Below are 12,391 nucleotides of genomic sequence, written 5' to 3'. Positions count from 1 at the left end.
AGACTTATCTACTTTTCTTTGCGCTCTATCAGGTTTTGCTTCATGTATTTTGAAACTCTGTTTTAGGTGCATAAATATTTAAGATTGTTATGTCCACTAGGTGAATCGACCCCTTTATTATTGCACAATGACCTTGTTTATCACTGGTAATATTCTTTGCTCTGAAATTTGCTTTTTGATATAATTAATATAGCCACTCCAGCTTTCTACCAATATTAGCATGGTGTTTCTTTTTAACTATTTTTTCTTTATATTTGAAGTGTGTTCTTGGAGGCAGTATATATTTGAGTCTTTTTTTTTAATCCAATATGACAGTATTGCTTTTTTTTTTTTTTAAAGATTTTATTGGGGAATTGAAGGAGGGGAACAGCACTGGGGAATCGGGGGAAGGGAAACAGAAAAGTTGCTGTTGTTTTGTTCTTTAGTCTAGTTGTGGAGGACGTTGTTTCACTGGCTCATGTTGGTATTATCATTGTGCTCTTCCTGGGTGAGGCCTCTGGACGGCCGCTCACGGTGGCTCTTGGCAGCTCACACCAGCTGCCAGCTGCTCACGCTGGCTGCCGGCCACACACGATAGCTTATGGCAGCCCACTGCAGCACCAGCTGCTGCTTATGCCGTTGCCAGCGACTCACAACAGCCCAGCTCCAGGTTGAGCTGTTGTTCGCCATCTTAGCTGTAGAGGGCAGTGTCACTGGTCCCCATATGGGATCCGAATGGGGCCCTGCTGCTCAGAGCTGGTGTCCTAAGCCAGCTCTTAACCAATGCGCCACTCGGCCGGCCCTGGCAGTATTGCTTTTTATTTGAAACAATTAGACCATTTATATTTAATGTGCATATTTATATGATTAGGTTTAAATCTTGCTGTTATTTTCTATTTTCCTATTCCATTTTTTTCCTTTTTCATCTCTTTTCTGCTTTCTTGTGGATCAATTGAATATTTTTATGGCTCTAGCTTATGCGCTTAATTTGCTTATTAGTTATAATTTTGTTTTGTTATTTTAGGATTTAGAGTATGCATCTTTAATTATCAGTGTAACTTCAAATGATGTTATACCAGTTCCCACATAGTAAATGTACCTTATATTATTGTACTTTAATTTATCCACTTCCAAATTTCTTTTATTTTTGTTTTCTTGTATATATACTTAAGCTCTATACTAGATTATTTTTGTTTGAGCAGTCAATTCTTTTTTCTACTTGAAAATAATGTTTACTGTAGTATTCCACATTTTTTTCAGCATACACTCACCTAAGACAATTAAATAAAAAGCTAAAATGTAAGAAATACAGTTGAAATTATATATACATTTTTTTATAAGACATATACTTAAATTTTAAGTACTGTCTCTCTAAGAAAAAGTTTCTCCTTGTAAATCATATGCATACACATTGCCCAAAAATGTATACAAATGTTTACACTAAAATATTTATGTATGTAGTGGTCCAGTTAAGACCACCCTTTTTATAAACTTACTTTATAAATGGGATACTGTATATGAAATATGTAAACATATATGTTATATATACACCAAGTAGAGTACATAAAATGGAGAAACGAAAAGAAAAATGCAGGAAAAGGGGCCTTTTTCCCTGTAGGAACTACATAGCAAATCAGTATAATTAGTGAGACCATGTGAAATGTCTGAAGAATTTTAATTTGGCAAATATTTTCCAGGAAAATATCTAAGCCATGAGAATGATACATTTCTATTGTTAAGAATTTATGTTTTCATTAAACATTCAATAAAAATATTGTGGTCTCCCTAATATGTATAAAAGACTTTGGGGGTTTATTAAAAACTACAAGTCCCTCATTTCTGGCAGTTAGTTACACCTCTTAGTCAAGTGTGTGTAACACAGAAAAACGAATCCTGGTCTGTGGTGTCAAAAAATGTTTGATGAAAGATTCCACAGATAGAATGTGAATATCCTATATTCTAGAGCGCATGGGGCAGAATTTTATAACAATGGAGGCAGTTATCCCCAAAGTGCCTGGCCCAACCTTAGCTGTCAACAATAAAAAACACACCAAATATTCCTACAGTGTTTTTTTTCTTTTTACTGTAATTTATTTCAAGCCACAGATCTAGTTATAGAGTTCTCATAAGTCAGGCAGCAAGTGGTTTATAACTAAAATTAGAGTCTGTGTTGGTGTCATCGCATTAAGAGACAAAATTTCTGGATTCTTTCATTATGGAAAAAGCTCACATCTTGGGAATCCATGCTTGGTGTTATTATGGTATACCTGATATGTATCTTGCTCCAATTAGTATCATCATGCTGCTTACTATATAAAAACCCAAGGGCAGGCTAGAGAAGATAGCAGAATCAATACTTTTAGGATACTGAGTTGTAACCCAACCCATTGACTTCATCACAGCTTTCTTCCAGGTAGAATAACGAATTTCACTTTCTGTGGCCTTGATCTGTGGCTCGATCCGTTCCATCAGGACGGCTGAGAAGTCCTCAGGTTGAAGACTCCAAATGCCCACCCCTTCTGCAGCTCCTGCTGCCATGGCAGCTCCCAGTGCGGTTGTTTCAGGCATACAGGGCTTTATTACTGGAATATGCAGAATATCTGCTTGTAGTTGCATAAGAATTTTATTGTCGGTCATTTTTCCATCTACCTGCAAATGACTGAGTGGAATTCCACAGTCACGGTTCATGGCATCCAAAATCTCTCGGGTTTGAAAACAAACAGCTTCTAATGCAGCGAAAGCAATATGGCATTTATTGGTGAACTGAGTGAGACCACAGATTATCCCTCTTGCACTAGGATCCCAATAAGGTGCGTATAACCCCGAAAAGGCTGGGATGAAGTAGCAGCCATAAGAAGTACCTACTTCTTTAGCAAGTTTTTCAATTTCTTCGGAGGTCTTTATAATTCCAAGATTATCTTTTAGCCAACGAATAACAGCCCCAGCTATCGCAACAGAACCTTCCAGTGCATAAAATACTGGCTTATCTTTACCTAATTTGTAAGCCACTGTGGTCAGAAGGCCATGTTCAGAAAAGACACACTTATGACCGGTATTACATAGTAAGAAACAACCTGTTCCATACGTATTTTTGGCTTGTCCTTCCTGGAAGCACATTTGTCCCACTAATGCAGCAGACTGGTCCCCCAAACACCCAGATATCGGCACACTTTCTAAGGCCCCAGCTTTCATTAAGCCATAGATCTCAGAAGAACTCCAGACATTTGGGAGAATGTTCATTGGAATGTCAAAAAAGTCACAGAGCTCTTTATCCCATTCCAAAGAATGAATGTTGAAAAGCATTGTCCTACTTGCATTTGTTACATCGGTACAGTGGACACCTTCATTAACTCCTCCTGTCAAATTCCAGATAAGCCACGAATCAATGGTACCAAAAAGAGCTCTCCCTTCTTCAACAGCCTTTTGAACGTCCCTTACATTGTCAAGAATCCAACGAAGTTTCACTGCACTGAAGTAAGTGCTAAGTGGAAGGCCTGTCTTGGACTTTACAAAGTTATTATTTCCTGGAATTTTTCTACTGAGATTCTCAACGGTAGACTGGGTTCTTACATCAAGCCACACCACAGCGTTGTAGAGCGGCTCTCCAGTTAACTTGTCCCAGATTACAGTGGTTTCCCTCTGATTGCTGACGCCAATAGCTTTTATGTTGGCTATATCAATATTCAATTCATTAAGCTCCTCACACGTTTTCTCTATACATTCATAGACAGACTGAATAATTTGCCTGGGGTCTTGTTCCACCCATCCTTCTTTTGGAAACTCTTGAGTTAATTCCACTTGATGGTGACTAAGTAGTTCCGCTGTTTTTGAATCGAAAACCAGAAAGCTAGAGGAGTTAGTCCCCTGGACCACTGCCCCCACCAACGGCCCAACAGCTGCTTTCTTCCGGGCTGCCATGAAACCAACTGGTAAACTCAGCCACTCCGGTGCCGTTTCCCAGGTGATGGAGGTGTTGGGGGGAGGGGCACACAGGCCAGCAGGAGCATAAGGCGCAGGCGCAGTGCCTGCCTGGACTGAACCTGAGGCGGCTCGAGACAACCTTTGCGGTTTAACCGGTGCTCCATCTTCTCACCCGACCCATGTGGCTTGCGCCCCGCCACACTCCCAACCGCCCAACTCTTAAGGAGGTTTTAGTTTTTAAAAAAAGCATATATTTACCCATATAATTAGTTACCAGTGCTCTTCATTCTATGTGGATCCATATTTCTGTTATCATTTTCTTTCCTCTTTTAAGATTTCCCTCAACATTTCTTGTAGTGAGAATGATTGGAAAAGAATTCTTCCCACTTTTGAATGTCTGAGAAGTATTTCCTCTTCATATTTAAAGATGTTTTTTCTAGATATAAAATTCTATTTTTTTTTTTAATTGCAGGACTTTTGCTCCACCATCTTCTCTCTTATGTCCTTTCAGGTGTGAACATCACTGTCATCCTTATTTTTAACATGTCTATTTTTCTTTCATTGCCTTTAAGTATTTTTTTCTCTTTTTTTTAAACTCACATGAAACTTTATTCTTTCATAAATTTGACAAACATAAAAATCCATTCCAACTGTTTATAAGAATGGAAAATGGAAAAAGGCTCTTATGTGTGCGCACCACCCCCAAAAAGGAGCTCATTCAGTAAGAAAGGGAAAACATATATAATGGACTAGGAATATCCAGGAACTGTCACAATCCCTGTAGCAAAATCCCAATTTACATCAAACTGTAGTTTTCCAATGGGCCCTTAATACAAAAGTAAATCATAAAAAATTTAAACGTAATTGCATTAGAAATACTCTTGAATTACCCATGGATCTACAGGCTTCAAAATGTACAGAGAAAATGTTATTAACTGATTTAATGAAAAAAATCACTATTTACTAATGTTATGTACTACTGTTGAAAGACAACTTGCAGAATTATCTCAACTAAATATTTAGTTCTGAAAGTAATTGCAGTTGACCCATGAACAACATAAGTTTGAATTATGCAGGTCTGCTTATATTCAGATTCAAATCCATGTATAAAATTGGGAATATGTGCACGCAGAGGACCAACTTAAGTTATAGGTGGATTTTTTACTCTGTGCATGGTCGATTCCCCTAACCCCTGCATTGTTCAAGGGTCTACTATAGTAGAAATCCAGTGTACAATGATGCACTGGATAGTAAGAAAAGAAGCTTAGAAATATAATTTATAATTTTAATGTAAACCTTTTAATTTTGAAAAATTTCTACAAAATTATATATGAATTCATTTCTATTCAGCCTCCTCACATTATTTATGTTTTTATTTCTCTTTGGTGGGAGTTTTACTTGTAAAGATGTGTGCCAATTGATGTCTTTCCTACACTGTTTACATTCAAGAGCTTTGATCCAGTGAATCCTTTCACGCTTTCAGAAGGTTTGCCCACATTCTTCACTTTTATATAGTTTCTCTGCTGTATGCACTCTCATCTTGTGATTTTGAAGGATTTTGTTACAAATGAAGGCTTTGCCACATACCTGATATTCATAGGCATTTTTCAAGTATGAGTTCTTTCATGTCATTGTGTTTTATGTAGGTTTTTCCACATTGTTTATATTCATAGTGTTTATCTCCAGTGTGAGTTCCTTTATATCTTTGATACAAATTAAAGCAAGTAAATACTTCCCACATTCCTTACACTGATACCGTGCATTTCAAGTGTGCATTTTCATGTGTCTTTGAAGGTATTTGTGAGAAATAAAGGCTTTATCACAATGTTTACAGTCATAGGGTTTCTCTCCTATGTGAGTCCTTTTGTGAATTTGTAAGGAACTGTATGATCTGAAGGCCTTTCCACATTCCTTACATTCATAGGGTTTCTCTCCACTGTGAGTTCTTTCATGTTTTCAAAGATAATTGGGTGTACTAAATGCTTTACTACATTTTTTACATTCATAGAGTTTCTCTCCAGTGTGAGAATGTTTGTGTATTTGTAAGGAAGTGAAATATTTGAAAGCTTTTCCACATTCCTTACATTTATATGGTTTCACTCCTGTGTGAGTTCTTTCATGTGTCTGTAAGGAACTGTAATATCTGAATGCTTTCCCACATTGCTTACATTCATAGGGTTTCTCTCCTGTGTAAGTCCTTTCATGTGGTTGTAAAGAACTATGAAATCTGAATGATTTTCCACGTTTCTTACATTCATATCGTTTCTCTGCACTGTGAGTTCTTTCATGTATTTGAAAATAACTAGGACACCTGAATGCTTTACTACATTTTTTACACTGATAGGATTTCTCTTCAGTGTGATTTCTTTCATGTCTTTTAAAACTTTTATAACACCTCAAGGCTCTTCCACAGTGTTTGCATTGATAGGGCTTTTCTCCTGTGTGGGTTTTCACTTATTTGAAGTGAAGTTGAAGAACTAAAAGTTTCCCCACACCTCTTACATTTATAAGGAGCATCTGTTGTACAGTATGCGTGATCATATGTCTTTGAAGGCTTTTGAGCCACATGAAGGCTTTCCCACATTCCTCATATTTATAGGGTTTTTCAACATTGTGATTTTGTTCACATTTTTCAAAACACAGGACATAACTAAAGGCTTTCCCACATGTGTTACATTTATAAGGCTTCTCTCCATATTTTCGATACTCAGAGGACTTGTGTGCAGGGTGACATCTGATGTGTCTATTATGAGATGACTGCTGTATGAAGACTTTTTCACACACACTGTTTTCTCGTGGCTGTACTCCAGGAAGAGTTTTCTTCTTCAGAATAAGGCTGACATTTTCTCCACATTGACTAACCTTTTCCCCTTCACAGAGTCTCTCTACCATATGAATTCTATGTTTTCTCCCCTGATTTTGTACTGATCTTCAATGTCATGATTTTCCTATTTTTTTCCATGCTGAGGCCAGGTTCCTGAAGGTTTCCCTCATCACATCTCTGTAGACTTTCCTCTGTGAAGGATCCAGTAAGGCCCACTCCTCCAGGGTGAAGGTCACAGCCCATCCTCAAAAGCTATTAAGTCCTGAGCACCTCTGCCATGAGTTGGTACATCACGCATATGCAGTGTGTCGCCTTGCCCAAAGTATTTTTTCTCTTGATCAGTGGTTTTGGTTAGTTTTAAAATGACATTACTTGGTGTAATTTCTTATTTCCTGTGTTTCAGGCTCATAGAGCCTGTGGGTTTATAGATTTCATCAGCTTTGGAAAACTTTGGACCATTATTTCTAGAAATAAATTTTATTTTCTCTCCTCTGCTTTAGAGACTCCACTTATATGGGAGTTGTGTCACAGGTCACTGATGCTTTACTTATAATTATTTTTTTCTTTCTATGGTACATTTTAGATAGTTTCTATTGCTATGTCTTCAAGTTTACTTATCCTTCCTTCTCCAATGTTTAATCTGCTAATTCTTCCAGTGTGTTTTTCATCTCACACATTTTAGATAGTTTCTTCTCAAGGAGTTCAACTAGAGTTTTACAAGCATTTACTTACTTTTTTGAGCACATGGAATACAGTTAGGATAACTTTTTTTTTTTTAATTGGGGAATTGGGGGATGGGAACAGCACTGGGGAATTAGGGAAGGGGAACAGACAAGTTGCTGTATTTTTGTTCTTCAGTCTAGTTGTGGAGGATGTTGCTTCACTGGCCCAAGTTGGGACCATCATTGCACTCTTCCTGAGCGAGGCAGATCAGTCACCGGTTTCTGGACGGCTGCTCACTGCGGCTTGAGGGCTGCTCATGCTGTCTGCTGGCTATACACGGTAGCCATGGCAACCCATTGCAGCAGGGGCTGCAGCCTACACCTTTGCCGGTGACTCATGGCAACCCAGCTCCAGGTTGAGCTGTTGTTCAGCATCTTAGCTGTAGAGGGCAGCGTCACTGGCCCTCATATGTGGGATCCGAACTGGGGCCCTCTGGCATCCCAAGCCAGTTCTTAACCAATGTGCCACTCGGCTGGCCCAGGATAACTTTTAATTTCATTTTGTGCTAACTATAACATCTGTATTCGTTGTGGTTAAATTTTGAGTAATTTATCTCCTCATTATGACTTGTATTTCCCTGCTTCTTTGCATGCCTGTTGATTTTTTATAAGATGCCAAATATTGTGAATTTTACCTGCTTGGGTTGCTGAATATTTTTGTATTCTTATCAATTTTGAGCTTTGTTTTGGGATGCAATTAACTTATTTGGGAACAGTTTAATTTTGAGGGGTCTTACATTTAAGATTTGTTTGGAATGGGACAGTCCTTAGTCTAGGGCTAATTATTCCCCTTTACTGTGATGAGATCCTTCAGTGTACCCTACTCCAGGCCTATGAAAAATGAAGTTTTCATGGTTGGTGGGAATAGTCTCTGTTCCCATTCCTAGGTTAACAACTGGAAACTGTTATCTTTAATCTTTTCATGTACATACTTCCCCAACCCCAAAGTTTCCACTCACACATGTCCTGATCAATATTCAATATTCAAGGGGTACCCTCTGAAAATCTCCAGAGTCCTCTTCCTGTGCAGCTCTTCTTTCTGGCACCATGTCCTGCCCATTCTAGCTGTCTTCATCTCTCTGGATGCTCAGCTCCATCTCCTCACCACAGCGTTCCTACTACACTTCACCTGGGTTTCCTTCCCAGTGCCGTGGCCTCCAAACTCTCTCAAGGCAATAAGCTGAGCAGTCATAGTATTCATGTCATCTGATTCTTGCCTCTTAGGGGTCACTGCCCTTTATTGCCTGATATCCGTATCTTGTGAGCTGTTGTTATATATTTTTTAATTACGCAAGCTGTTGAATATATTTTGTTCATTTTTCATTGTTTTGGATGATGCATGAGGATAAATCTAATATCTGTTACTTCATCTTGGCTAGAATGGAAATCCACTTAAAATTTCAGGTTGGGAAGTTGGTGAATAAATATTAATTTTTCTCACTAATGAAAATTTATTAAATACCCATGAATAAAAATTTTCTGCATTAGGCCATAGACTATACTTTTGAGTTAGCTTAAGGGTGAAGCACATTTATCCTGAGTGAAACCAACAGCACAGGTGTAAAATAACATAAAAGTCAGCAATAAGTTTACTATCTTAACTAGATCATATTTTCTACTTTAAATAAAAACCCTCCAAGAAATTTCATGAATTCAGAAAAGCAAAATTAGCAACCAGATTTGATTTGAATAGTAAAGGATTGAAATCAATACTAGATAGTACAGATTTCCCTGATCATATTTTTGTTTAGTTTTTAAAATTTTATCAGACATTCTCTAAGTAAAAATTTAGAGGCAACACTTACCAGTATGTAAGTTTACCATATTATGTTTGAATTTCATGGAACAGATTATTTTAAATCTTCTTAAATGCTAATTTTTATTCCCAAATATTTGGCAGTAGTAAATATTATATGTGTAGATTAATCTATACAATAAAAATATTTGACCCAAAATTACATCTCTACATCCTTTCCCCCCTGCTACACACACACACACACACACACACACACACACAAATATTACCAATCCCATTAGTTTTTGAACCTAAGGATACTTTTAAGTATTTTGTTTTTAATGCAAGTAGCTTATTGATAAAGTCATCAGTTCTGTGATATATTAGTTTACATATTAGCTTAGTACTTTGTAGCCATTAAATAATCAGATAAGTGTCTCAATTTAGTTTAGAAAGAAAAGTTGACCAGATTGATTTAACTTTCTTAGAGTAATTGGAAACTAAATTATGGATTTAACCAAAGCTGACCACCAATGCTTTTTTTTAAAAACTAGGAAGCTTAAATTAACTCCACTATTTGTTTTATTTCAGAAAAAAAATTAAGAACACAAATCTTTTGCTTGTTAGTCTATAATAGCTTTTCTATATTCTAGTTTAAGTATCTCTGTAATAATCATTGGCCCTGTCTTATTTGTGAAGACATTCAAATTTACAAGGAAATTGTTAATCATTTGTATTACATTCCATACAAATGCAAATGCTTTAATGGTGGACTACTATTTAGAATTGTCACCCCAAAATCAGATATTTTTTCAAAATGCCTTTTAATATAAGGTTATTAAAATTAGAGTTGTTAAACCAATTGACTTTGTATTATTATTTATTTACCTTTAAGTTTACTCTTTTAATCTACATTTATCTTAATGTATAATTGTTTAAATGATAGCCACATTGTAAAGCTTAAAATGTATTTATTCATTCAGTAATATGTTTTGAGGGGTTGCCATATATGGGCTTTATTATAGGCAATAATGTAGTAGTGCATAAATATTCTTCTTGTCCTTATTACATCATCTAAGTTAAGAACAGTCCCAATGGACATTATCTTCCTTTGCATATCATATTTTAGAGAACCATTCGTTTAATTATTGCTTTTTCCATCACGTCCACTAAATTATATGTTTAATGAGGGCAGGTATCTTAGCTGTTTTATTCAATCTTTTACCTTTGGCACTTAGAACAGTGTCTGACCCAAAGCAGAAACTGAAGAAATATTTGTTGAATGAGTTAATGAACACCTCTCTATATTATTCTCACTTTATTAAATAATTATTATAAAGTCAAGATAATTTTAATTTTGATTGCTGGATGAGCTATTGGTTGTTCATTTTACAATCTAATATAATAAGGTAGATTGATGAATAAAGGGATGGAAAAATGAACAGATATATGATAAAATTAGCATAGCAAAAAATTGTAGAATCAATGTGGTAGATACTGTGGTGTTGGTGGTAAAGTTCTTCCATCTTTTCTATATGTGTGCAAATTTTATAACAAAATATTGGGCAAAATGTAATGCAAATAAAAAGCTGGTCAAGCTGTAAAACAGTTAATAGAGATCTGTTTCATACAGATTCTTTTGTTTATTTGGAGGGACAGTTGAAAGGAATAAAAGAGTCAATGCCAAGTTTAATTTGAGAGATTTTGTGGTGGAATAATCTAGTTATAGTTGTTAACTTCAAGAAAACCATTAATCGTGAATCCTTTTCATTCAGATATTTGCACTTTTGTTGTAGGAATTTCCTTTTGCCTTTGTAAACCTTGTAAATCCTAGGAAGCCAGCTGCATGTTTAACTCCTTGGCTTTTAATAGGAAATATCAGGCATTCAAGAATGTTTCTACTCTTTTCAATCTCTAAAGAGTGGGAATCAGTTTTGAAAGTTTCAATTTCACCAAATTTGAACTAACCTTAACCTTTAGTTTGAGGGTATGTGCCCCGATGGTAAAAGCATTGAATTATAGTTTGTGGCTAGGAAATTTAACTTTTTTTAGATTGTGTCATAACCAATGCATCATCACAGTTGGTAATCTTCAAAACACTGACGCATTTTTCTACATGCTGTTCCCAAATGTGCTGGACCAGCTGTTGAGAGCCATGCCATCCAATTGCCTGGAAGACCTCTTCTTGGACCACAAATTACCTAACGCACTATCCTTCTTTGTTCTAATAGAGAATGGAAAAATTAAAGCAAGCCACTGTGGTTTATTCCTCATGTTTCCTCTGTTAAGTGTGGGCTGTGGGAGTCACTGTGCCCACATTAGGGGGCCTTGGCTTTCTAGATAAGCAATCAGAACAGACTAGTCAATGAGTTTAATATTCACGGCTCTGAAGTGATTTTATGAATGTTTGAATCTTGAAATTTTTGATTTTGTGTATGTGTGTGCGTGTATGTGTGTGTTCTTTGTCATTTTCCCAGTGAAAATTGCCCTGACACTGATCTCAATGTTAATGTATTCCTGCTTACATTTGACTTTGGAATATGTTACGGCTAATTATCATTACACAGGATGAAAGATCAGAGCCCTGAGTGAGGTGCTTGGGTTTAGGAACAAAGGGAGGCCAATTCAGCATCTTGGCTCCAGGCCCAACAATTGTAATCGAACATCTTGAATCTGGTGGGGTCTTTGCATCTATTTCTTATTCTTTTTCTCCCTCACTTTTTGAAAGGAGGTAGGAAAAGGGGGTTAAGGGTTGGAAGGGGCTGAAATTTCCCCTTGAACATGATGTCAATATGTTGGCATGTCTCCTTTTATTAAGATGCCATCCAACTGATAACAAGTCCTGCTGTGTTTTACCAACATAAAAAATTAGACTGGAGACCAAAGAGCGGCAGGTGGCTTTTGGCACCAAGAAATAATCACACTTGATGTGGAAAGTAAAGTAAAAGGAGCCATCTGTTCACTGCAGGAGGACGTGAAAAATCACATTAACATATTGTCACTAACATCATGAAATACACAGTTAATAATAAATTTAGTTATCATGGCAAGTAGCGTTGGATACTTACTCTGAAAATGCAGAATGTGAAAGATGCTCTTTCTTGCCCACCCCATCTTTTTTTTTGTCGAAAAAAAAATTGCAGACTTTAAATCTTTCCTAGGTGTGTGTGTGTGTGTGTGTGTGTGTGTGTGTGTGTGTGTGTGTGTGGC

General features: G+C 36.7%; 1 protein-coding gene and 1 pseudogene across 1 annotated transcript; both read right to left on the bottom strand.

The window, feature by feature from the left end:
• Positions 1–2,054: 2,054 nt before the first annotated feature.
• GK2 (glycerol kinase 2) lies at positions 2,055–3,898 on the bottom strand. The gene has a single exon (XM_019666533.1). The coding sequence runs from the start codon at positions 3,895–3,897 to the stop codon at positions 2,236–2,238; it is 1,662 nt and encodes a 553-aa protein (XP_019522078.1). The 5' UTR covers position 3,898; the 3' UTR covers positions 2,055–2,235.
• Positions 3,899–5,664: 1,766 nt separating this feature from the next.
• On the bottom strand, positions 5,665–7,022 carry LOC109395484 (zinc finger protein 709 pseudogene; annotated as a pseudogene).
• Between the last annotated feature and the right edge of the window lie 5,369 nt (positions 7,023–12,391).

Source organism: Hipposideros armiger, unplaced genomic scaffold, assembly GCF_001890085.2.
Source record: "Hipposideros armiger isolate ML-2016 unplaced genomic scaffold, ASM189008v1 scaffold_473, whole genome shotgun sequence".
NCBI lineage: Eukaryota > Metazoa > Chordata > Mammalia > Chiroptera > Hipposideridae > Hipposideros > Hipposideros armiger.
This window is presented reverse-complemented; position numbering and strand designations above follow the sequence as displayed.